Source organism: Zootoca vivipara, chromosome Z2 (genome assembly GCF_965207765.1).
Source record: "Zootoca vivipara chromosome Z2, rZooViv2.hap1.1, whole genome shotgun sequence".
Taxonomy (NCBI): Eukaryota; Metazoa; Chordata; class Lepidosauria; order Squamata; family Lacertidae; genus Zootoca; species Zootoca vivipara.
This window is the reverse complement of record NC_142585.1, coordinates 31,932,298-31,959,695: the sequence shown is the minus strand read 5'-3', so window position 1 is coordinate 31,959,695 and position 27,398 is coordinate 31,932,298. Positions and strand designations below refer to the sequence as shown.

At 45.7% G+C, this 27,398-nt stretch overlaps 1 protein-coding gene across 1 annotated transcript in view; it reads right to left on the bottom strand.

Moving 5' to 3' along the window:
* The window catches only part of GPSM1 (G protein signaling modulator 1), a 62,666-nt gene that overhangs the window by 31,579 nt on the left and 3,689 nt on the right, over positions 1-27,398 (bottom strand). Inside the window, exons 2-10 of the mRNA XM_035113168.3 lie at positions 20,249-20,470; positions 18,641-18,776; positions 18,158-18,300; positions 13,510-13,633; positions 11,867-11,982; positions 10,091-10,246; positions 8,540-8,648; positions 5,104-5,230; positions 78-139 (exon numbers count right to left, since the gene is read on the bottom strand). Coding sequence (XP_034969059.3) covers positions 78-139; positions 5,104-5,230; positions 8,540-8,648; positions 10,091-10,246; positions 11,867-11,982; positions 13,510-13,633; positions 18,158-18,300; positions 18,641-18,776; positions 20,249-20,470 — 1,195 coding nt within the window. The remainder of the gene's footprint in view (positions 1-77; positions 140-5,103; positions 5,231-8,539; positions 8,649-10,090; positions 10,247-11,866; positions 11,983-13,509; positions 13,634-18,157; positions 18,301-18,640; positions 18,777-20,248; positions 20,471-27,398) is intronic.

Sequence of the window (27,398 nt, the reverse complement as noted above, 5' to 3'; positions counted from 1 at the left end):
GATGCTGGCCTAAACAGATATGTCTTCAAGATCCCTCTTCCTCCTCTTCCCCACCATCAACTGATGTCTCCCTTTACCTTTTCTGATGGGAACTCAAGGCTGCTCATGCGGTTCCTCTGGATCATCTTGGGCCTTGCCCCTGAAAAAGCAACAGGAGATGGGTGGGTGAGCTGGCCAACCACCGTCTTGATGTGACCTTCATGGCCGAAAACAAACAAACAAACACCCAGTTAAAAAATAATAATTAACAGCAGAAGTCATTAATTGAGCTGCAGCAATATAAGGTCACCTGGGCAGGTGTCGTGGATGAGGCAGTTATCCAAATGTATAGAATCACATAATTGAATTACAGAATTGTAGAGCTGGAGGAGACACCAAAGGTCATCTAGTCCAACCCCCTGCAATGCAGGAATACATTTATATATTTATTTCATATTTTTTATTTGCTATGATTTTTGTTTGTCTGTTTAATTGCAAACTATTGGGGAAAATTAATCGAAATAATTCCCAAGCAGGAAGTGCTGTCTTCCAGGACAAATGCATGTCCAGATGTTGAGTTTCCTGTATCGATTCCTGTATTGCAGGGGGCTGGACTAGATGACCCTTGGTATCCTTCCCAACTCTGCAGTTCTATGGTTCTATGAATCTTGAATGCAGTCATCCACATGGCATCAGAGCAGACTTGGGAAATCTTTTACATGGCAGGATTTGCTTCAGTACAGAGCAGTGGTTCTTAAAGGGTGTGACTCGCCACACTGATGTGGCAGGAAAGGATGGAAAGTGTGGAGGGGAAAATTCAAGGGCAATCAAAGAAACATTTAAAGATTTCAGTGTAATATAGTGTCAATATATATATATATGCAGAATATGGATAGATGTCTTTTCAAAATGAGAGCAAGTGTATCAAGAGATACCAAGGACAAATCCTGGTTGTGATCCAGAATCACCCCTCTTCTACTGTTCTCCACGACATATTGTTGTTAACAGGGATTTTAAACTCTGACAAATATGAAAGATCGGAAGAGACAAAGGCTTATTTGTGCTGATGAGGAGATGAGAGTTTGTTTGTCTCAAATCGGACCTAATATAAATGAGATTACTTGGCAATAGCAAACTCACACCTCTCATGCACTTTGTAAGTACATTTAAGGCACATATGGAAGAGGCTCACTTATAATTGCATTTTGGGAATGATTTACATTCTTATGCAGCCGCATTGTTTTATACTTTCTGCATGTCCCATGAACATATTATAAAGTATAATATGTTATAAATGTTCTATGTTATAAATCAAGCACTGCTGGTTGTTCTCCCCCCCCCCCCAAACATGTTTCCGTTTGTTTTCCAATGCATTAATTATCAATAAAAAAAATCAGTGTGAGCAAAATTTTATTCTGAAAGTGTGGCCCAAGCAAAATGTTTGAGAACCACTGATCTACAGTATCCTAAATTTTTATATATCACTTGATTGTAAACACACACACACACCCTCAAAGCAGTTTACAAACAAAATCAAACAATGCATTAAAAAAACACACCAACCAGTTAAAAACTACTGTACCACTAAAAAAAGCCTCCGTGGGGCACTTTTTGCACTGTGACTCCCATAATCCCTGGCCGTTGACTGCAGTGGGAGTTGTAGTCCCTTCATTTGACGTTTTTAAGCAGAGGTTGGCTGACTACCTGTCAGGGATTATTGAGCCTTGCAGAGACCGGATCCCTCACGCCTTTTCCCGATTACTTTGAGAGCCTCTTGCATCAGTGGCAAAGACATTTCTCAAAATAAGTGGGAGATATAGCACCCCAGCCGCCCTAGAAATCCCAGCCGCCTCTGAGCTAAGCTGTAATTAAGTCCGACGGCATCTTGAATCAGCCAAAGAACTGTAATTAAAACAACAAACCCGAGTCCTTCAAGGAGAAAAACAAGTGGGCCTGTCAAAGGAAGCCCACAGCTTACATCTTTTGCTGACAAAAGAGCTGGGAGGATAAGGCCAGCCGTTGCATCTCCCTGCTTCTGTTGGGAGGCCACAGCCCTGGCAAGGTCACAGCCATGGAGCCAAGTTTGGAGTTTGTATTGAAAAGCGAATCTCCCAGATTTGCACTCTTCAATGCAAGAGGTGAATGGAAACACAGCCCTCCTTCCAAATCTGCACTTGCCCCCAAATTTATTATTTTCTAATTATTGCATTTATATCCCACCTTTCCCCCTCTAATGAGCTCAAAGGGGTTCCTCCCTCCTCATTCAATCCCCATAACACCCCTGCGAGGTAGGGTAGGGCTGACAGAAGTAGTGACTGGCCTCTCAAGGTCACACCCAGGGAGCTTCATGACCGAGCAGGGAGTTGAACCCTGGACACTCCCAGGTCCTAGTCGGATACTCTAACCACCACACGGCACCGCCTCATAACCCACCACAACCCCTACTAGTCACAACCGGCTCTGCACTGAGATGGCTGGCTGGGTATGGGTTTTCCTTTTCCTAGATGGGCTACCTTCCTAGGTTGAAGAGCCCCACCTGCCTCTCCTTGAGGTGTAGGCAACCTTTTCCTGGATTCCCTACTGGGCAACTCCCTACAGACACTGTACAGAACAGGCAGTGAATGAAGCAAGGTTCAATATTTGGCAATGCCACCCCACTTCCTCTCTGAAGAAGGGATATAATGCTCAAGAACTGATCATTCACAAGGAGCTTTGGGACTTAAGGCCGCATGAAATTAGACAGAGGGATGCAGTGTCCCCGCCCTGAATTGCAGGGGTTGGGCTAGATGACCGCCCCAGGGTACCTTCCAATTCTACAATTCTATAACCGGGAGCGCAAGCATATGCATCATATTCCCACATATTTGTACTCCGCCTTTTTCCTTGATAGGGACTCAAGCATCTTATAGATAAAAACAAGAACAGTTAAAAACATAGGGGAAAAGCAACCGGTAATAAACAAATACTGACTGAATTAACCCCCCCCACACACACAGAGAGAACTCTGTTAAAACCACACAAATAATTACAATAAAAACAGCATGACATCAGCCCTTTCATTAAAAGCAGTCAGTTCCCCAAAGTCTGTTGGAAAAAGAAAGTTTTCACTTGCCAGTGGAAGGATAAGGATAACAGTGCAGGAATCATAACTAAAGCTGGGGCAATTCAGAGAGCCTGGCTCTCAGGGGACAAACAAGGACTTGTTTAGCTCCAGCCTGTTCTCAGAGTAGCCCCAAGTAGAACAGAATTCCCTGCTTGAAGGTGCAAAAAGTGGCATTTGCTGACCTGCGTCTCCTTGGAGGTGTGCAAACAAAGCGGAGAAAGGCACCACTTTAGTGCTGTGGTTGGGGCGCGTCTGTTGACTTTGAATGCATCAGAATGCCAGCCAGCTCCCATGGCCATGCTGAGCACATGGAGACAGCCCTTTGTGATGAAAAGTGATGAAAAGGCCACCTGTATCCCAAGGCTCTTCAGCTTCCAACTGAGAGTCTCATATTTCCTTGTTACATGTCTGTGTCTGGCAGTACTGTTTGAATCCACATGTTTCAGAAGGGGCTGTGGTCTGTGGTTTTTATGAGAAAGTGAAGAAAATGTCTCTTATCCAAGATTAGGGATTTACCCCAGTTCTAGGGAGAATGACACCAGCGGCAACTGGCCACACATTTCCAAAGATAACTTTTCATCAAAGCCATGAAGGTCATAAATCAAAACAAGAGAGGCTCCAGTTCTGAAGCCCTCACGCCCTGAAATCCCAAGCAAGATTTCACAGTATCAGAGCATTGAAGACAATAAAATTCCTAGCAGGGCCATCTTCACAAGGCATTCTTCAAGCTGGTACCTCCCCTCCAGATGTTGCTGACTACAACTCCCACCATCATTGCTAACCATTGGCCATGCTGACTGCTAGGAGCTGGAGCCCAACATTGTTTAGAAGCCTGCCTCCATTCCTCTCCTTTCTGTTTCAACGATATGGCCAAAAAAGCCTCCAGCTAATTTCACCTCTGCACAATGTCCCTTAAGTTCCACTGCCTCTCTGGGCCACCAAAGATGCATTTGTAAGCCTCTTGCTATGTAGCACCTGTACTTTGGAAGTCTCTGCCTATGGATATCAAGCAGGTGCCTTTGCTGAAATCCTTCTGGTATCTGCCCAAAACATTCCTGTTTAGAATGTAAATTTTAGCCCATTTTTAATATCTTAACTTTCTTTGGTCTGTTTTAAAGTATTGATGTGAACTTTTATTTTCCCTTTTTTTTGTAAACCACTTTGAAAAAATAAACAAAATAAATAACTTTGCATTTTCTTTTCTGTTTTCCTCTTCAGGAACATTTTGTCCTCCGGCTCCTGATGAGGTCTCAACATGGGAGCCCATTCAAGGGCCTGATGAATGAGGTCACTGCTGCCCCTGAGAGCTCCAGATCAAGAGCTCTGCTGGATTGATGCAGCTCCCAATCCTCTTCCCACGCCAGAAATCATGCACTCAAGTTTACCCAAGCTCAGTCCTTAGCGCTGCTCCTATCAAAAGGAGAGGGAGGCCAAATTGGACTCTGGGGTGCAGGGAAGTGCTGCCAGCAGTTCTCATCTGGGCTGAAAAAGAAACTAAAAATCTCTAAAGGGCAGAGCTTGAATGACCTTTTAAATAAATACATGGCATGATTTTATTTCATAAACAAATATTGAGGCACCTGAAATCCCTTGAAGATGGTCTTGTCCTCCTTTGCAAATGTCAAATATGTTTTCTCTAATACTGCTTAATTGTCTGAGGGGTTGCAATGATCTTGGTATATACCGGTATTATCATTTATGGTGGGAGTGCCAGTTGGTGCAAGATGTTTGGAATTTAATGATAAATATTACTAAAGAAATTGCCCAAAATTAATGTGACTGAATACTTTTTTGATGATACCAATGTAGACATATATTGTCAAAAGAATTTGATACATGATCTTGACAGCATGAATAGTAATGGCAACTCAGTGGAAAACAGCCCAAAATCTTACATTGAGCACTCAATACCCCTCACTCTGGAATACAGCTATAATGGAGAAAATTATGCACAATCCTGTATCGATGAGGACTAGAACCTGCAGACACTTTCAATATGAATAATAATAATTCTGACTCACCCTGCACTTCATAACCGGTTCCTGCCACGGGGGTCTCCAGATCCTCTCCGTTCTGCTTCAGGCTCAGGACTGCCCTCAGCTGGACCACGTTTAAGGAGGCTGTGGCCTCCCCATCCTGATCTCCGACCTGCAAAGTATTATTAGCCATCATTAATTCATGGAACAAGCACACATCTTTGGAACTTCTGCCTCGTGATTTCAAGTGGGCATGCTTGCTGGGTTCTTTTCAGCAACTGCTGTAACATTCTTGTTTCAACAAGTTTGTCCAGATGCGAGTTTTAATTTGTTACTGTCTGGTTTTTGTGTGTGCTTTTGTGTGTGCTTTTGTGTGTGTGTGTGTGTGTGTGTGTGTGTGTGTGTGTGTGTGTGTGTATCTGTATATATAATCAATGCTGTAATGATATCTAGACACAGAACGATAAAAATGTCTTCAGCAGTCCAGATATTGATAATTTCTGAGCCAGTAACAGTCAGGCGAATGCAATACAGCACTCATCCCCAAACTTCGGCCCTCCATGTGTTTTGGACTACAATTCCCATCTTCCCCGACCACTGGTCCTGCTAGCTAGGGATCATGGGAGTTGCAGGCCAAAACATCTGGAGGGCCGTAGTTTGGGGATGCCTGCAATACAGCAAAGGTGGATGAATACAATAGATAAGTTAAGATAGAATCATAGACTTGTAGAGGTGGAAGTGACCCCAAGACTCATCTAGTCCATACCCCCACAATGCAGGAATCACAACAGAACAAATAACCAGTCTACTGTTGTTTTAACTTTTTGTATGCTGCAAATTATTGCTATACATTTTTCTTAGTGTTAATTTTACTGCTCTATCTTTTCTGGAAACCAGAGGGTGGTTTTTCCTTCTTCTCTTTTTCTTGCAATCAAGTGGTGTACAAATTTTAGGAAATAAATAATTAATAAATTAAGTGGCAGAAATGCCATTTGCTGAGAATTGCAAGTAGGGAGAATTCTGTTGAGCTCAAGTCCTACTTGGGGGCTTCCTACTGAGGCACTGGCTTGGCTATGGGCTAGGTGGACCCCTCTTTGCCTAATCCAGCTCCAGGGCTCTTCTTATGCCTTTATGGAACCTCCAGGTCCAGAGGCAGTCTATCTAGAGTGCAAAGCTCTGAAATATACAAGAATCTGGATTGCCTTCCCTCAAAAGAAAACCTATTTGGTCTTCTTTTGAAACGGAGCCAGGAAGCATATGTGTTAGCCCCGACTTCAAGCCAGTTCTGCCATTATATTATCTAGGGAACTCTCCTCTTCCTCCTCCTCACATCCAAGCCCTTACCCAGCTACCCACCTCCGTGGAACCTCCCATTGTTCTCTTCCCATCTGTTGCTGAGTAATCTGTGCTACTCAGAGGACAGCAAAGTGTATTTATCAGGAACAGCTGAAGGGTTAATAATAGGGGGTGTAACACTGATGAGAAGGTCCTCAGGCTTCGCTCTGCCTTGTCTTCCTTTCCCATTTCATAGAATTGTAGAGCTGACAGGGACACCCATGTGTCATCTAGCCCTACCCCCTGCAGAGCAGGAACCACGTAAAATCAGGATACTCTTGAGGATGCCCTCAACTGTCATGATAAGATCCTGAATCCAGCCATTGGTCTATCTAGCACAGTGACTAGCTCCTCCCTGACTAGCAGTTGTGGCTCCTCAAGAGCTTCAGGCAGATTCATTACCATTCCCTAAAACGAAGGAATATTCTAGTCCTCATAGGTCTGAATTAAGGGCTGAATTGTAATGGTCCAGAGGAAGATACCAGGTGAGGACATTGGTCCATTGAGTTTGGTATCGTCCACATTGACTGGCAGCTGTGGCTCCTTGAAGCTTCAGGCAGGAGACGTTTCCCAGTGCAGCCTGGAAAAGCCAGAAGGGATTGGATCCAGGACCTTCTGCATGCAAAGCAGGTGCTCTGCTACTGAGCTAGGTAAAGGTAAAGGGACCCCTGACCATTAGGTCCAGTCGTGACCGACTCTGGGGTTGCGCGCTCATCTCGCATTATTGGCCGAGGGAGCCGGCGTATAGCTTCCAAATCATGTGGCCAGCATGACAAAGCCGCTTCTGGCAAACCAGAGCAGCACATGGAAACGCCCTTTACCTTCCCGCTGTAGCGGTTCCTATTTATCTACTTGCATTTTGATGTGCTTTCGAACTGCTAGGTTGGCAGGAGCTACTGAGCTACTTCCCCTAAAAATAAAGGAAAGTCCTAGTCCTCATGGTTCTGAATAAATAGAAACCTTCTGCATGCAAAGCAAGCGCTGAATAAATAGGAACTTTCTGCATGCAAAGCAAGTGCTCTATACCACTGAGCTACAATGCCACCATCTCAATATATAGGGTAAGCAGCCTCATATAACCAGTCTGCTTGTGAGTTTAATTACTGCATGAAGGGATTAAGGCCATGGAGTAAGCTGTCCTGCCAGGCTCTGCCTATGTCACTTGCCCTCACCTTCCCCTCACCTTGGGAGGAAATGGGCAACTAAGTCTTTTGTTATACTCAGTCTACACATGAACTCTGAACTGCTCCCTCCAGCCTCTTTGATTTCAAAATGGAGTTTGAAATGAGTTGTTTTCCTATACCAAAAGTTTAGGAGCTTTTACCATTTTGTAACCAAGCAACTGGGGAGGTAACATTTTAAACATTATACAGCTTATGTTTCCACACTTTTCTTTGCTGCAGGTTCTGTGATGTTAAATCTCTGCTGGGTTTCTCATACCAAAGAGTACTTGCCCCAAACTTGGGTCCTGGCATCCCAGATTTCCAACATGACATGTCCACAGGGCCTCATCCTGAAAGGCCAGTTTCTAGCCACACCTGCTCCTTGGAGCAGTTTTTCTTTACCTTCTTGCACTAAAAAAACCCCCAACAACCCACATTTGTTCCCAGCTCAGACCCCAAAGAGGGACAAAACTCTGCCTGAACCCCTCTGAGCTGTAGCAGTCAACCCTGTGGTCAAATAATCATAGAATTGTAGAGTTGGGAGGGAACCCAACCCGATTCCCAGCTGGGAAGCCCACATGCATGATCTGAGCACAAGAGCCCTCCCTGTCCCCTGCCCCTGTGTGGTTTCCAGCAATGTTCCAGAAACATTCTTAGACAAACACGGCAAAGGTGTTGCAAGTCACTACAGCAGCTCCCTTGCCATCCATGCCCCTTGGTCCTATGTTGCCCATGAGACAGCATTCCTGGCCTCCCCCATTAAATGCCGCTGCAAACACCCCTGTTTACAAGTCCTGGTCACAAGCTCCCAGAGGCTGCAATTAGCAGTCACGCAATCAGCAGTAATCTAGCCCAACCCCCTGCAGAGCGGGAATCCTAATGTGCAAGGAGCACTGAACAGCTGCTAAAGGTCTATGGACACCCCCAACATTATAAAGTAATTAAATGTGACAGACCACCAACAAATTAAAAAATGTTTTTACTTCTTGGGAGATTTCAAGGTGTTTCTCTGCAAAGTATAAGGCTTGTTCACGGTTCCCGAGAGACATGTAGGCATCTTCCAGGCTCCAGCAAGCTCTTCCTTCTCCCACTCTGAAAAGGAAAGGTATATTTATTCACTTATGTTCCTATCATGCCCCTCCCTGCATCATGACAACTCAAGGCATGTAGAGATTGCCAGGCACCACCCAGTCAGGTAGAATGACATATAGACATAGAATTGTAGAACTGGAACAGACCCCGAGGATCAGCTAGTCCAACCCCCAACAATGTAGGAAATTCCACATCCCTGACACATGGCCATCCAACCTCTGCTTAACAACCTCCAAAGGAGGAGAGTCCACAACCTCCCAGGGGAGTCTGTTCCACTGTCATACAGCTCTTACAGTCAGAAAGTTCTTCCTGCTGTACAGTTTGTCAACTTTCTTGCATTCATTGTGAGTGCTATACTGACCTTTGTAATGTCTTCTTTTGTAATCTTGAAGACAATATTTTAGTCTCCCATTAATTGCATTGCTTGGAATGTCTATACTATGTTTTATTTTCTTTGGGAATGCTTTATTTTGGGATTCTTTGATTTGATGTCTTAATGCAGGCTGTAAACCACTCTGAGACTTCCCCTCTTGCTCCCAAAACTGGGTTGCATGTGTGGAGAGAACCCCTGAAGCAGCCTTTGGGGTGATGGGAAGTGGAATTTCCCCATCTACACAACTTTAGTATTATTATGCTGAATTCCACAAGTGATTTCTTGCTTCAGTAAGACAAAGTGCAACTCCACACAAAATCTCTGTCTCCCCCTTGTGGCCTCAGCTGGCTATCAACATGTATTATTCGCCCACCTAACAACAACAACAACAACAACAGCAACAACAACCTTATTAGATTTATATACCACCCTTCTCAGGGCAGGTCACAGAATAAAAAAAAAAAGATAAAAACAACTAATTAAGTAAAACAAAACCGCCAAACAATAACCACCCCAGTCCCGCAGACAAATTCAAAAGGCTGTGCAATATTAACCAGCCAAAGGCCTAGTTGAAGATGGTTTATAGGGGGAGAGGAGGTCCTTGAGGTATTGCAGTCCTGAGCTCCTATTCAATATATTTAACTATGAAACGAATGTAATACACATGAAGCATGGCACAAAATATATATTCATAATTCATGTTCAATGTTTCCCCGCCTCCTCTTGAAAATTGCCAAGGGCTGTCAAAATGGCATCGTGGGCCACTTGCAGTTCATGGGCCATGGAAAGAACTGCCCCGATCTCTCCCTGCAATGCCATAGGCATTAAAACCAGGTCTGAAAACAGCGACCAGCAGAAATGGAAATACGCATTTGAAAGCATAGTTAAATGAACAAATTCTGCCCACCCTGCCATGCACATGGCTGTCCAAAGAGGGCTCCCTGTAAGAAGTTCCATCAAGTCCCATTGCAGGGGGTTGGAGCGGATGACCCTGGGAGTCCCTCCTTGGAATACAGCTCTAGGATTCTATGATATGATTCTAAGCCTGGCTGCACCACTGCCTCCTCACCTGTCTCCCAGTTCCTGGGCGATGGCCAGGTGTTTCAGGTGATAATCGATGGCCTTCTCATAGTCCTGCAGGAGGGTGTAGGTGTTCCCCAGGCTGTAGCAGCATTGAGCCTCCACGGCTTGGTCCTTCAGCTGCCTGGAGAGCTGCAGTGCCTTCCTGCATTAAAAAGCAGATTCCTTTAGAAAATGTATTTTATTAAACAAAATGCTGTAAACCGAAAATAAAGAGCATAAAGAAAAGGTTTAAAACGGCTTAAGGCTGGACATGATCCTTGAAGGTGTTGTTCCAAAACATTACCCAAAAAGACCTGTTCTTCCATAAACCCACTAGGCTGATTTCATAGCATCCTAGGATTGTAGAGCTGGTGGGGACCCTGTGGGTCATCTAGCCCAACCCTGTGCACTGCAGAAATCACAGGTAAAGCACCCTGATGGCTGGACTAAAATGATGCTGGACCAGATAGGTCCGGGGCCTGATCCAGAAGGCTCTTCTTCTGTTCAGTGGCAGGGTAGCCCATGTGGGGCTTTCCGGGATGTACACAAAGGATGGGAGACCTCAAGCATTTTAAAGCCCTGTTTAACAACTCTGTGGCTCAAACTACATTTTTTAAAACAGGATAGTAAAGTGGTGGTGGGTTTCTTTTGGAAGCGAGTAGAGATAGTTTTCCCCTTCTAAACCGTAAAAAAAAGGTAAGCCTGCAGGAAACTGAATAGAATAAGTATGGCAGACTCCTGCAGCAAAGCACAGAGTCTTGCAGCACCTCAATCTATTAATCATTTTACCAATTATTATCTTTCATTTTAATAAATTTGATTTATTGCAGCTTAAGCTTCTGTGGACATGATGGTGAAGTGGACTGTGGTCCCCAAAAGCTTATGCAGTAATAAACTGGTGGAACTTTAGGCTGCCACAAGACTCTTCCTTGTTAAACATATTGTGTTATTATCGTTATTCAGACCAAGGAAATGTTACCAAAGCGTGAAAGCCTTTCAAATTCTCAAAAGCCTCCACACTTATCTTGGTTGGCTGAATTAATATATCACCGTAAATATAGGTTTGAAATAGATATCCAGGCCAATGTTACAATATTTAATTTTTATTATTATCGTAGCTCTTGTGCCTGCTGAGGATTTGTTCGTCTGAGCTTATCTAAAGTTCATGGACAGGGAATCAGAGGAGATTCCTGGTGGCAGCAGGATGCTCTGAATGGAAGCGAATAAAATATTTCCTGCATTTTAGATTTTTCTACAGGACGGCACGGCAGACAGGAAATGAACACGTTTGTGGCCAGCCAGCCAAGCAGTAATGGAAAGTGCTTCTTGGGATTGCACAGTATTATAGAATTGTTGACAGGGTCACCCAGTCCAACTCCCTGTGATGCAGGAATTTGCTCTCCCAGTCTCTAGGGGTGTTCAACCTCTCTGCAGAAATAGCTGAGATGTACCACAACAGATGTATGCCATTTCTCACTCACTTGTACACATGCAGAGAGGGAGAGACAGTGCAGTGCAGTGGTTAGGATGTTGGACTAGGACCTGGGAGATGAGAGTTCCGATTTCCCCCTTGGCTATGAAGCTCACTTGGTGTGAGGACCTTGAGGGCCAGTCACTGCCTCTAAGCTTAACCTATCTTGCAGGGCTCTTGTGGGGAATTCAATGAAGAATGAACACAAGCATGTACACCCCCTTGAGCTCTATGGGGGGAAAGGTGAGCTATAAATAAATAAGAATAATATCACATGGCAGGTTGAGAAGTGGTAGGGAGACATCTTCTTACCTGAAATACTCTGCAGCGATGTCAAACCTGCCCAAGAAAATGTGGGCATTCCCTAAATTGCTGTGGGCCCTCTTTTCCGCCGCTTTGTCGCCAAACTCCTTGGCGATGGCCAGGCGCTGGAAGGGAAGTGGGCAGAGAGAGAGAGAGAGAGGTGGTTAACAGCTCCGGTGAAAACACTGGGCAGTGGGGTGTACTGGTCTTGGACTAGGACCTGGGGGAGACCAGGGTTCAAATCCCCTCTCAGCCATGAAGCTCATTGGGTGACCTTTAGGCAGTTACGGCCTATTAGCCTAACCTACCTCACAGGGTTGTTGCAGGGATGAAATAGAGAGGATGAGAACCATGGATACTACTATGAGCTCCTTGAAAGGAAAGATGGGGTATAAATGCAATAAATAAATAAAAATAAGACCACACATGAGCCAGTTGCACTTGTTGATTTTATCTCCATTTTCGATTGCCATCTCAAACAAATTTGTTTTTCATTTGTTTGGGTGTGTTCAGTCGCATTTTGTACAGAGAATTGTGTGGTTTTTTAAAAAATTGAAATTTTGGTGCAACAAAGACAACTAAAAATGCAAGAAGCATAGCTAAAAACAATCTCAAAATCAATCAACTAGATACAGGGTAATGAGTCGTCATAAAGGAATTTCTGTATATACAGGAAACCCACTTCAGATTTGAATCGGGTGAATTATAATACAATGGTTTCCTATTATTGCAGCTATTCCATTATTAATTGTTTCCCCTATTTCTTCATTACAGGAATTAGATGGTGATGGGTCAAAAATGAATTTCTACAAGTCAGACCATTTGAACAATCTAGAATAGCATAAAAATGGCCATGTTTCTTTTGTCCCCTTGTTAACGCTCTTGAGATAACTCTACTAATAACAAACTGTAGCATACCATTGGTTTAGGGATTTCCAACTTCTAGTGGTGAAATGTTTTTTTTTTAATCAGACATGTTTGCTGCTTGGAGATTTCATTTTACTTTTTTGAACAAGCAGTTTATAAATTTTATAAATATTGTCACTTTTTGCTTTTAAAAGTATTTTCACTTATAAACCGCTTTGGTATGAAAGGTAGAAAGCAAAGGCAATGAACAGATAAAAGTTTATCTCATAACGCTGCAGCTCATGAGCCTCCAGCGAAGCAAAATGTGGGAATCATAGAAGTGGAGAACAGAGAAAAGGAAGGACTTCTTCAGGCAGTGCAGAGTTAAACTACAGAAGTCCCATAGGAGGCCTGCGATGAACCACACATTTGAATGGTTTTAAAAGAGGACTGGGCAAATTCACGAAGAAAGGGCTGAACGTGACTGAGGTGTGGGTGTCTTGCCCAGCTCCCCTCCAAGACACCCTACAAAAGGAACGCTGAACAGCCTCTGCCCACAAGGCTTTTCAGTTTGGGAGTTTTCAGCCAGTCCAGGCCAAGTTACTCTCTGCATGGATGAGGGCTAGAAACATGCTTTAGAAAGAAAGAAAAACATTTTGGCTTTATTTTATGTCTGTAGTTTGACACTGAGATTCCCTGTCACCAGATCACAGCATAGGGGCTGGGGGGGGGGGCAGATCAAGGGACCCACAGAATGGAAGGCTCCGGCTCCCCCCCCCAAAACGCAAAGCCCACCTGAGCCTCACCTGTTTGTGGAAAGCGACAGCTTTGGGGAAGTTGCCCAGCAAGTAGTGGCTGTTACCAAGGTTGCCATATGCCCGGCCTTGGGCAGCTCTGTCCCCCAGCTCCTTCACGAGAGAGAGGTTCTTTCTGGAATCCCCCCCCCCAAAAAGAAAATATGTTGTTGTTGTTCTCGTTTTGCAATCAATAAATGGGGGGAAAACAATGCAGAACTGGTAAAACTAACAGCAAAAATAGGAAAGCAACATGACGGCCCCTTCATGGGAGAATGGAAGCCCTTGTTGCAATATCTAGAAAAAAAATATCATAATCAGGATTTGAAATATCAGCAGCAGGGGGAAAAGATAATATATGAAATAGAGTAATATGTTCTAAGTGAAGTGTTTATTAGAATAATGTACATAAATGGGATGGGATTAAGAGCAGCATGGAAGAAAAGGAAGGATGTCAAAGTTTAAAAGGGGAATGTATAAGAAATCTGAAGTTCACAACTAAGGATTTTAAAGCTTAATAAAAATGTGACACACAGAAAATCAATGGGGGGACAGGACAGCAGAGTCATGAGAACAAAGGGATATGAAGGAGCTCCACAAGGACCTCTCCAAACTGAGTGAATGGGCGGCAAAATGGCATGTGCAATTCAATGTAAACAAGTGTAAGGTGATGCATGTTGGGGCAAAAAAATCTCAGTTTCATGTACTTGCTCCAGGGGTCCGAACTGGCGGTGCCAGACCAGAAACAGGAGCTTGGGGTCACAGCCGAGAGCTTGATGAAGATGACACACTGAGTGGTAAATTCCATGCTAGGGATCATTAGGAAAGGAACTGAAACTAAACAGCCCAGATCCTAATTCCATTAAACAAATTTATGAGGCGACCACATTTGGAAAATACTACGGTATGTACAGTTCTGGCAGCCTCCTGTGAAAAAGATATTGCAGAATTGGAAAAGGGCCAGAAAAGGGCAACCAAAATGATGCAGGGGATGGAATGACTCCCCTATGAGAAAAGGTTGCAGCATTTGGGCAGAAAGTTTATAAAATGATGTATAGCATAGGGAATAATAATAATTTATTATTTATACCCCGCCCATCTGGCTGGGTCTCCCCAGCCACTCTGGGCGGCTTCCAACAGAAGAATAAAACACAATAATCTATTAAACATTAAAAGCCTCCCTGAACAGGGCTGTCTTCAGATGTCTTCTAAAAGTCTGGTAGTTGTTTTCCTTTTTGTCATCTGTTGGGAAAGTTCCACAGGGTAGGCGCCACCACCGAGAAGGCCCTCTGCCTAGTTCCCTGCAACTTGGCTACTCGCAACGAGGGAACCGCCAGAAGGCCCTCGGTGCTGGACCTCAGTGTCCGGGCAGAATGATGGAGGTGGAGACGCTCCTTCAGGTATACTGGACCGAGGCCATTTAGGGCTTTAAAGGTCAGCACCAACACTTTGAATTGTGCTCGGAAACATACTGGGAGCCAATGTAGATCTTTCAAAACCGGTGTTATTTGGTCTCGGCGGCCGCTCCCAGTCACCAGTCTAGCTGCCGCATTCTGGATTAGTTGTAGTTTCCGAGTCACCTTCAAAGGTAGCCCCATGTAGAGCGCATTGCAGTAGTCCAAGCGGGAGATAACTAGAGCATGCACCACTCTGGCTAGACAGTCTGCAGGCAGGTAGGGTCTCAGCCTGCGTAGCAGATGGAGCTGATAGACAGCTGCCCTGGACACAGAATTGACCTGCGCCTCCATGGACAGCTGTGAGTCCAAAATGACTCCCAGGCTGCGCACCTGGTCTTTCAGGGGCACAGTTACCCCATTCAGAACCAGGGAATCCTCCACACCTGCCCGCCTCCTGTCCCCCACGAACAGTACTTCTGTCTTGTCAGGATTCAATCTCAATCTGTTAGCCGCCATCCATCCTCCAACCGCCTCCAGGCACTCACACAGGACCTTCACTGCCTTCAGTGGTTCTGATTTGAAAGAGAGGTAGAGCTGGGTATCATCCGCATACTGATGAACACCCAGCCCAAAACCCCGGATGATCTCTCCCAGCGGCTGCATGTAGATGTTAAAAAGCATGGGGGAGAGGACAGAACCCTGAGGCACCCCACAAGTGAGAGGCCAGGGGTCTGAACACTCATCCCCCACCACCACTTTCTGAACACGGCCCAGGAGGAAGGAGCGGAACCACTGTATAACAGTGCCCCCAGCTCCCAACCCCTCTAGACGGTCCAGAAGGATGTTATGGTCGATGGTGTCAAAAGCCGCTGAGAGATCCAGCAGGACTAGGAAGCAGCTCTCACCTTTGTCTCTAGCCCGCCGGAGATCATCAACCAGTGCGACCAGGGCAGTTTCAGTCCCATGATGAGGCCTGAATCCTGACTGGAAGGGATCCAAATGGTCCGCTTCTTCCAGGTGTGCCTGGAGTTGTTCAGCAACCACTCGCTCAATCACCTTGCCCAAGAATGGAAGATTTGAGACTGGGCGATAGTTGGCCAAATTAGCTGCATCTAAAGATGGTTTTTTAAGAAGCGGTTTAATGACAGCCTCTTTCAGCGGGTCTGGGAATACTCCCTCACAGAGGGAAGCATTTACTACCCTGCAAAGCCCATCGCCCAGCCCTTCCCGGCTTGCTTTTATTAGCCAGGATGGGCAAGGGTCAAGGAGACAGGTGGTTGGTTTCACTTGTCCAAGCAGCCTGTCCACATCCTTGGAGGTAACAGATTGAAATTGATCCCATGAAACATGACTAGACAGGACTCTAGCACTTTCCTGCCCCGGCCCTGCTCCCACAGTGGAGTCTACCTCCCTCTGAATCTGAGCGACTTTATCTCCAAAAAACTTTGCAAAAGCATTACAGGAGATATTGGGGTCCCTACCAGGCCCTGATGACGAAGGTGGTTCAGATAGATTGCGAACCACCTGGAACAGTCTCCTGCTGCTGTTTTCTACAGATGCGATAGAAACGGTGAAGAAGGTCCTCTTCGCCGTCGCCATTGCCACTTGGAAGGCTTGAAGATGAGCTCTAGCCCGTGTTTGGTCGGATTCAGAATGAGTTTTCCGCCACCGGCGCTCTAGCCGTCTCAACGACTGTTTCATCACCCTCAGCTCTGGGGAAAACCACGGGGCTGTCCGGGCTCCATGCAATCGGAGAGGGTGCTTCGGAGCCAAACAGTCAATAGCCCTGGTTAACTCCACATTCCAGCGGGCCACCAGGGAATTGGCTGAAAGGCCATCAACATGGGATAAGACATCCCCTACCACTCTTTGGAAACCATTTGGATCCATTAAGTGGCGGGGGCGGACCATCCAAATAGGTCCCACCTCCCTGCAGAGGGGAAGGGTCGCGGAGAAGTCCAGTTGCACCAGGTAGTGATCTGACCATGGCACTTCGTTAGTTTCGCTTTTACTTAGTGTCAGATCACCACCATCCATAGAGGTAAACACCAGGTCCAAGGCATGTCCGCGGCTATGAGTTGGGCCAGACTTATTCAGGGACAGCCCCATGGAGGCCATGCTTTCCACGAAGTCCCGTGCGGCTCCTTGTAAGGTCGTGTCAGCATGGATGTTAAAATCCCCTAAGACAACCAGGCCAGGTGTCTCCAGGAGCACATCCGACACGACCTGAAGCAGCTCGGGCAGGGAATCCTTGGTGCAGCGGGGAGGTCGGTACATCAAAAGGAATCCTGTACTGCCCTTATTGCCCAAATTCCAGAATATGCACTCAGAAAACCTGGTCTCACCAATAGGACGCCTGGTACAAACTAATGACTTCCTAAAAATCACTACAACCCCCCCTCCCCGCCCAGATGGCCTGGGTTGCTGTGCATAAGAGAAACCTGGTGGACAAGCAGCGGCAAGGACAGGCCCATCTGCTTCATCCAGCCAGGTCTCTGTCACACATGCCAGGCCAAAGCCTCCATCCACAATCAGGTTGTGGATGGCAGTGGTCTTGTGGATCATTGACCTGGCAGATATAGAAAAGTTAAAGCAGATATAGAAAAGTTTTCCTCTCTCTCTCTCTCCTAAGACTACAACTGGTGGACATCCAATGAAGCTGAATGGCGGAAGATTCAGGACAGAATGATAAAAACAAATACTTCTTAGTTAAACTATGGAACTCCCTCCCACAGGAGGCAGTGATGGCCACTAACTTAGATGGCCTTAAAAAGGGAGTAGACAAATTCATGGAGGAGGAGAGGGCTGTCAATGGCAACCAGCCCCAACGGCTATGCTTTGCTTCCATGGTCGGAAGCAATGATGTTTCTGAACAGCAGTTGCTGGAAACCACAGGAAGGAGAGCGCTCTTGTGAGCAAATGCTGCTTGCTGGTTTCCCACAGGCAACAGTTCAGCCACTGCAAGTACAGGCTGGTGGACCAGACGGGTCATGGGCCTGATCCAGCAGGCTCTTCTGGTGAGGGGGCCATCCTCAAGGACGGAAGATCTCACATGAAAGGGGGCATTGAGGCACAGCAGGCGAGCAACAAGGGTAGCATCTTTGAATGAAGTGAGGCTGAAAGAGAATGGGGCATTTTTACAAAGACCCCGCAGCCCGGCCTCCGCTGGATATTAGGTGCACTGGAGCTGCATTGCAAGGACTAGATGACTCTACAATTCTATAATTCTAGGCTCACTGCCTCAATATGGGGTTGCCACTCACTCGTAAAATTGGGAAGCCTTCTCCAAACACTCCTGGACTTCCTTGGGCAAGTAGTTGGGCTCCTGGGGCAAGCTCCAAGACAGCTGCTTGCCTTTGGCGTGGTAGACGTTCCCAATATTGTATAACGCCCTCGCCTCTCCAACCTAGAAGAGGTGGGGGAGAAAAGGTATTCATGCTGTCTTGGGTTTCTCTCTTACACTGGTTGATTTCAGCATGGATGCATAAGGTTAGTGGCCCATCTAGTCCAGCATCTTGTCCTTATTGGCTAACCAGGTAGCCATTATGGAAAACCCACAATCAGAACCTGAGCTCAACAGCAGCACCCACCCCAACTTGTCATTCACAGGAAGACTGCCCCTGGGCATGGAAGCTCTGCTATCACTGTTGACATCCATATGAGGAGCCATGATGGATCAGGCCATGATGGATCAGGCCCCAGAGCATTTCTTCCCTCCTGTGGTGTTATTTTTAGTGTGCAGGTACCTTGTCTCCCTGCTCCTGGGAGATGTCCAGGTGTCTCTGGCAACAGACCAGGGCCTCATCAAATAGCCCGAGGATCTTCAGCGTATTTCCCAGGTTGCCACTGGCTTTGGCCTCTCCGATGCGGTCCCCAATGGTCCTGCAGAGAGAAAGCAGAAGGCAAGTCCTGGGTGGCTCCACTCCAGCAAAACCACAAAGAAGACCCAGGTAGGGATGGGAAGGAATGAAGCACCCCAATGGGGCCCTTCCCTTCCTTCTTTCTGTCTCCTTCTGTCCTTTCTTCCCTTCCCTCTGACTAGGTAACCATTGACTTTTGATTCCATTTCAATCCACTTTTAATAATGTCCTTTATTAACAAAAATATTTGTCATTATACACACACACACACACACACACACACACACACTTCAGTGGTTTACAGAAACTCCCCCTCCCCAAATTGTAGAATAATAAGTTAAAAACAAAAAATAACAAAAAAATCCTTCCAGTAGCACCTTAGAGACCAACTAAGTTTGTCTTTCGTGTGCATGCACATGAAAGCTCATACCTATGACAAACTTAGTTGGTCTCTAAGGTGCTACTGGAAGGAATTTTTTAATTTATTTTTTGTTTCGACTACGTCAGACCAACACGGCTACCTACCTGTAACTAAGTTAAAAACAGACATCGATGAACTATTGTGGAATATATATTTCACAAAATGTATACACACCACTTGATTGTAAGGAAACCCCCCCCCCAAACCTGTTTACAAAAGGTAAAACAATAAAATTTTACACTACTATATTTCAAAACATACAAAAAGATAAAATACTAAAACAGATTAAAATTCACATCCACTTTCTAAGCACCTGAATGTTTTCAGCAGGTGCTGAACGGAATACATTGAAGGTACCTGCTGCTGATTTCGTAGGCAAATTATATAATCTTTGTATATTATATGTATTTGTTGTTGCTCTCACCACCCACAAATGTCTATCCATTATTTCAAGGAAACTGAGCATAACAGCCAGTCCTAACTCTAGCCAATATATACAGCCCATAATGTTAATCAAGGGTAATCTAGTTCAACCCCCTGCAATGCAGGAAAGTTTATAAAAAATATGCATGGCATGGATGAAGCTGACCGTTGCCAGACAGATACTACGGAACTCCTTCTTGCAGGAGACAGTGACGGCCACCAACTTGGATGGCTTTAAAAAAGGAGTGGAGAGATTAAAGGATGAAGAAGGCTATTGATGGATATTAGCCACAATGAAGGCAGCAATGCTCCTGAATACCAGTTGCTGGAGACCACGGGAGGGGAGAGGCCTCTTGTGCTCGGATCCTGCTTGCTGATTTCTCCTAGAGGCAATTGTTCAGCCGTCATGGGAAAAGGATGCTGGCCTAGGCGAGCCACTGGCCTGATCCAGCAGCCAAGCTCTTCTGACACTCTTATGGGACCTCAAGAGCTCCAGAGACAGACTATCTAGATTCCTAGGTTGTTTGGGGTATTTGGCCACTGTGAGAACAGGATGCTGGGCTAGATGGGCCATTGGCCTGATCCAGCAGGGCTCTTCTGATGTTCATAATGAGAGAATAAACACATACTTCTGGCAGCAGGACACTTACCTAGCTAGGGTGAGATCATGTCTGTGGTATTCCAGAGCCTTGCCATACTCCTTCAGGTAGAAGTAGGCGTTGCCCAGCTGGCTATAGATGGCACTGAGTGTCTCCAGGTCCTCTGTTCCCAACTGAACAGCCGCTTCAAAGAAGGCAACCCCAGCCTTGAAATCCCCGGCTTTGCACAAACGCTCTCCTTCCAGGGCCAGCTCCAAGCAAGAGGCTTCCATCCTATGGGGGCAAACATGTACAGCAAATATATTATTATAGTTATTTATTACTAGTATTGTTCAGGTTTTTATCTTGCTTAAGTTTTTTTGTGCACTGACATTCGGATATTTCTGGGGATGTGTGTGTGTGTGTGTGTGTGTGTGTGTGTGTGTGTGTGTGTGTGTATCACTTTATATAAATGTATGAGAACAGCAGATGGAAATTAAAGGATGATGAAAAAGAAAAAACCATAAAACTGGAATGTAGAATGAGTCCAGTAGCACAGGGTTTAAAATACCCAAGTCTCAGGAAAGAATCATAGAATCGGAAAGTATCCCAAAGGTCATCTTATTATCCAACCCTTGAAAATGCAGGAATATCAGCATATCTGATGAGTCTTGTTCCCGGTATGCCAGGATTGTGAAAAGGGTTGTTTTTTGAAAATGATGGTCTCACTGCATTATTTCATAAAAGAATGCCAAACCATTTTAAAAGTGTCTTGAGGTTCTAAGGTAAAGGTAAAGGGGCCCCTGACCATCAGGTCCAGTCGTGTCCGACTCTGGGGTTGCGGCGCTCATCTCGCTCTATAGGCCGAGGGAGCTGGCGTTTGTCCGCAGACAGCTTCCGGGTCATGTGGCCAGCATGACAAAGCTGCTTCTGGCGAACCAGAGCAGCGCACGGAAACGCCGTTTACCTTCCCGCTGGAGCGGTCCCTATTTATCTACTTGCACTTTGACGTGCTTTCGAACTGCTAGGTGGGCAGGAGCTGGGACCGAACAACAGGAGCTCACCCCGTTGCAGGGATTCAAACCGCCAACCTTCTGATCAGCAAGCCCTAGACTCTGTGGTTTAACCCACAGCGCCACCTGGGTCCCTTGCTGGAGGGTCTAGCCCTCATCAAAATCACAGTTAAGTGCAATTTTCTCTATTATAGCTATAGTCCATCGTGAGGGGTCCCAAATGCCCAATGTCAGATTTTAGGCTGTTTCCCATTGAGTTCCCATGATGATGTGCACTGCCAAGATCACATTATCAATATGTATATCTACTGAGATTTGTGTCTTTTGATTAAAGGTAGTATATAAATTGAAGAAATGAAATAGTATGTTTTTACTGCTAACTCATTGCTGTCTTTTCCTTTTTATCTGCCGTTGTCTAAAACTCATTTTGATTATCCATCATTATGCATTGCTCTGAAAGCTCATCCTTGAAGCAGAAAGGCAGGGTGTTCATTTTAAAAATAAAATAAAAGGCAAATGAGGACTCCAAGCACAGCAAAGCAGACACTGTTCATTGGGTGTCACATTAGCCAAAATCGATTAACCTCAACAAGCTGTGTTGATCAAACGCAGGGTTCACTGTTGAGTAACAGAGGTTGGCGTGGGATGGGGAATTGATTGATTGCAACCCCCATGGTGAAAGAAAATGGAGGAGGGCTCCTGAAGGTCATGGGAAAGGGGACTTACTCGCAAGCCATGTGTCACCCAGAAGGGAAAATGCAGAAGGTGATCATTCAGATTCAGGATAGACAAAAGGAAGTTCTTGTTCACACAATGCATAGTTAAACTGTGGAACTCACTGCCATCGAAGGCAGTGGTGGCCATCAAACTGGATGGCTTTAAAAAAGGATTGGGCAAATTCATGGAGAAGGCTATCAATGGTTACTAGCCCTAGTGTCTATCCTCCAGGCCCAGAGGCAGTCTATCTGGACTCCTAGGCTCTTAGGGGCATTTGGAAACTGTGAGAAGTGAATACTGGACTGGATGGCATTTTCTTAAGGATGCTGAAAATTGGTCTTCCAGCTCTTTGGTTACTCTGGAAAGCAGCCTCTGCAACACCAAGCAACCTCTGGGCCGCTCCTCCGAGTGTGAGAAATCAGAGGCTGTATTAGCTAACCACAGCAACCCAGTGTGGTGCAGAAGGTGCCTGGGCTGGCTTCTGGCTGGGCTCAATCCATCCATGATGACAGCCCTTGCCAAGTCCGGCCGGCTGCCAGGGAGCTGCTCTTTTCATCTCGCCAGGAACACGGCGTCCAGGCCCTGTACATCCGTTTGCAGATCACATGGTCAGGGTTTGCTCTGGATAATTACAGGGGGAGCTTCTCCTGTTCCTCTCTCTGAGGCACTCTGACCCACTTGGGTCTTTAATGGCAACCAGATGCTCAACAGACTTCGCTGCGCAAACCTTCCTTCCTCCCCAGAGTTAGCACAGCCCTCCTGGCCGCCTCACCTCAAAAAGGATATAGAAGATCAATGGAAAACAGCCCAAAATCTTACACTGGGCCCTTGGGACCACTCTGGAATATAGCTATAATAGAAAAAATTACACCAAATTTGATAATCAATGAGGACTAAAACCGCCAGGCACTTTACACAGGAGTTTGGCATTCTTTTAGGACAGGCACCCCCAAACTGTGGCCCTCCAGATGTTTTCGCCTACAACTCCCATGATCCCTAGCTAACAGGACCAGTGGTCAGGGATTATGGGAATTGTAGTCCAAAACATTTGGAGGGCCTAAGTTTGGGAATGCCTGTTTTAGGACATATATAGCAGACATTTCATTTTCAAGGCAACCTCATTCCAAGCCTGGAAAATCTGGAACTAGACTTGATAATCTCATAATGCTGATATTCCTGCATTGCAGAGGGTTGGATTAGATGACCCTTGGGATCCTTTCCAATTCTATGATTCTTTACTGGAACTTTGCTACCTGTGCAACTGTACTCATTCTATGTACCTTATAGTTTTGTTTTTCCATCTTTTAATTTTCATCTGTTGTTATAATGGTTCTCTGTTTTACATACATTATGAAATGAAATAAGAGGATGGTGGTGGTGGTGATGATAATGATGATAAAATAAAAATAAAAATAAGTGTTGCCAAAAGGCTTGGAGGGTCCTGGAAAATTATGTGCTCTTTTGGCAAGATTTTGTCTTATATGTCACAAGTTGCTGTTGTGATTTAGCTGTGATTCCTGCTTTGCAGAGTGCTGGACTGTTCTGGGGTTCCCTCAACTCTGCAATTTGATGATTCTATGACCTCGGAAGGTGGTGAACTCTCCTTCATTCGAGATCTTTAAAAAGAGGTTGGATGCTTTGGTCGTGATGCCTGCACTGTGGAGCATTGTACGAGATGAGCCTGGGGGGGGGGTCCCTTCCAACTCTACGGTTCTGTGGTTCTAAATACAGGCACAGAGGACTCCCTCTCCACAGTACAACATGAAATTTAGTTCAGCCAACGGCCTCAAGTCCTCTCTCAACCTAATAGGAAGTCTCTCCCAGATATCACACACTGCTTTTTTTGCACTTCTTTCCCCCCCCTATTGCATTGATTTGTTGTTGCATTAAGTCAACAGACTCATGGGATTGTAGAACTGTAGGGTCATCTAGCCCCACCCCCTACAATGCAGGAGTAAAACTCTTAAAGATAAGAGAAGGGAAATGTGAAACTCCAGACAAACTGAAGTTGACAGTCACCCTGTTGACCCTTTCCCAGCTGGCCAAATTCTGACAAGAGCTTGTCTTCTGTCCACATTTCTTAAAGACACTATTGTTTCTCTGATGCTGCCACCATGCTTCTGGGAATGCTTCTCTGCCCACCCTGTGCATCTGTCCCCCGGAATCCCATAATGCTATCTCTGTTCCCAGCTCGCATGAGTAGTGTGCATGTGTTTGCTTCACTCTTCTTTATTTAAATTGTGCTAAGATTTGGGCCGTCTTAAGCATATCTGGCGCCATGGTGCAAAGATCCCTCTGGCGCGCCCCCCCCCCATTTCCCAGAGTTGTTGACCTTTTTAGGGAGCTGACACCACACTTACATATTATCTCTGCTTGGGGAAAGAAAACAGGAAACATAAACATAAACAAACTGTTTTTTTGTGTGCCGAGGTCCCCAAACCACCCCTCAAAGTAAAACACACTCCACACATACAAGCCTGCGATTTACACATGGTTTACAAGCCATAAGGAACACCATTTCAGATAAAATCACAGCGGACTTTGCTACCAAACTCTGCCATTTTGTCCTTACCCACAACCACTTTAAATATGGTGATGACTTGTTCCTCCAGATCAGCGGCACAGCCATGGGCACCTGCATGGCCCCACAGTATGCCAACATCTTCACAGCAGATTTAGAATGTTTCCTAAACTCCTACCCACTCAAACCTCTCTTGTACCTGCGATACATTGACGATATTTTTATTATCTGGACACATGGTCAACAGACCCTGGAAACCTTCCACCAGACATTCAATGACTTTCACCCCACCATCAACCAAACAAATGAACCAATCTATGCAAGAAATACGTTTTTTGGACACTACTATAAAAACACAGGGTGGGCGTATAGACACCACCTTATACTGAAAACCAACTGACCGACAAACATATCTACATGCTTCTAGCTACCATCCCAAACATACCAAACAATCCATCGTATACAGCCAGGCCCTACGTTACAACCGCACCTGTTCCAACTCTACAGACAGAGACTCTCACCTAAGAGATCTACAGCAAACCTTTTTAGAACTAAAATATCCACCTGATGAAGTTAAACAGCAGATCAACAGAGCCAGACTGATACCCAGAGAGAACTTGCTGCAAGACAGACCCAAAAAAGAAAATAACAGAACACCACTAGTCATCACATACAGCTCCCAAGTTAAAACAGTACAACGCATCATCAGAGATCTACAACCTCTCCTAGACAATGACAGTTCTCTTTCTCAAGCTCTGGGAGGAAGACCTTTCATTGCCTACAGACAGCCACCCAATCTTAAACAACTCCTCACCCACAATAACACAACCACCAGGAGGGCATGCCAGGATCTGGGAGAAAGTAGGAGGGCAGTGGAATGGGGGGGGGGGCAGAAAGCAACCCACCCTTTGTTGTGGCAGGGAACTCACTTGCCACACCAGAAAAAGCAGCCTGCCACCACAGTAATTACAAAGGCAATAAACTGTTTACTGAGAAAGCAACAAATTGCTGAACCTTTGAACGTCACTCGGGCCCCGGGCAGGACACACCACAACTGCTGCTTCCCAAGGGAGGCAGCAGGACATAGGTAAACTGTGGAACTCCCTCCCACTGGAGGCAGAAGCAGCCACCAACTCGGACAGCTTTAGAAGAGCAGTGGGCAGATTTGTGGAGGGTAAGGCTTCTCAGTGGCTACTGGTAACCCTGGCTCTGCTCTGCCTCCACAGTCGGAAGGGGCAATGTTTCCAAAGACCAGTTGCGGAAAACCGCAGGAATATTTTAAAACCTAGATATTTAAAAACCTATCTGAAACTTGAGGTGCTGTCTTCCTTGCCCCAAGCTTAAGCAGCAGAGACTAAATTTAATAATACTGTGCTCCCAAGACTTCCCCTGTCTTTTAAACAATTTCATGGTAATATTTTGGAGCTTTATGGCAATGTGAGTGCCAGGCAATGTGAGTGCCTGGAGGCGGTTGGAGGATGGATGGCGGCTAACAGATTGAGATTGAATCCCGACAAGACAGAAGTACTGTTTGTGGGGGACAGGAGGCGGGCAGGTGTGGAGGACTCCCTGGTCCCGAATGGGGTAACTGTGCCCCTGAAGGACCAGATGCGCAGCCTGGGAGTCATTTTGGACTCACAGCTGTCCATGGAGGCACAGGTCAATTCTGTATCCAGGGCAGCTGTCTATCAGCTCCATCTGGTACGCAGGCTGAGACCCTACCTGCCCGTGGACTGTCTTGCCAGAGTGGTGCATGCTCCAGTTATCTCTCGCTTGGACTACTGCAATGCGCTCTATGTGGGGCTACCTTTGAAGGTGACCCGGAAACTGCAACTAACCCAGAATGCAGCAGCTAGACTGGGAGCGGCTGCCGAGACCACATAACACCGGTCCTGAAAGACCTACATTGGCTCCCAGTACGTTTCCGAGCACAATTCAAAGTGTTGGTGCTGACCTTTAAAGCCCTAAACGGCCTTGGCCAGTATACCTGAAGGAGCGTCTCCTCCCCCATCGTTCTGCCTGGGCACTGAGATCCAGAACCGAGGGCCTTCTGGCGGTTCCCTCGCTACGAGAAGCCAAGTTACAGGGAACCAGGCAGAGGGCCTTCTCGGTAGTGGCACCCACCCTGTGGAATGCCCTCCCACCAGAGGTCAAAGAGAACAACAATTACCAGACCTTTAGAAGGCATCTCAAGGCAGCCCTGTTTAGGGAAGCTTTTAATGTTTGATGGATTTTTGTATTTTAATATTTTGTTGGAAGCCGCCCAGAGTGGCTGGGGGAACCCGGCCAGATGGGCGGGGTATAAATAATAAATTATTATTATTATTATTATTATTATTATTATTATTATTATTATTATTACTACTACTATCTAATTAATCTTGCAATAAAATTACTTTGTATGGAGTTAATAAAAATAAAAAAACTTTGTATGGAGTCAAATACCATTGGTACTGGATTTTCTAAAGTTTTATCACTAAGCTATCTATCGCCCTGTGATAACTTAGTGACAGAACTTATAATTTGACTACATAAGTCTCAAGTTCACTTTCTAGCTAAAGGATATCAGAGTGGCAGCCCAGTCAGATGGGCAGGGTAACAATAAAAACAAATATTATTATTACAGGAGATGGGGAAACAGTTCAGTCCAAGATTGTGGAGAGCTGCTGCCTTTGGAGTTAGCTGGGCCATTTGACCAGTCTTCCCCAACCTGATGCCGTCCACATGTTTTTGAATGCAAGTCCTGGCTTCCTCAGCTAGCACAAATGTGCTGTCAGGGGATGATGGGCGTTTTAGGCCAGGGCACCAGGCTGGGTACTAGGCAGCTGGTATAATGTAACTTTGTGTGCTCACGTTCAGATTTGGGCACTTCCTGGTTTTTGAAGGGGAGGGGCTCACACAAGGTGGCCTTAGTTGGCCTACCTCCTTCTTCCCACAGTCGTCGTTGCGGCTCGCGGCTGTCTGGCGGGCG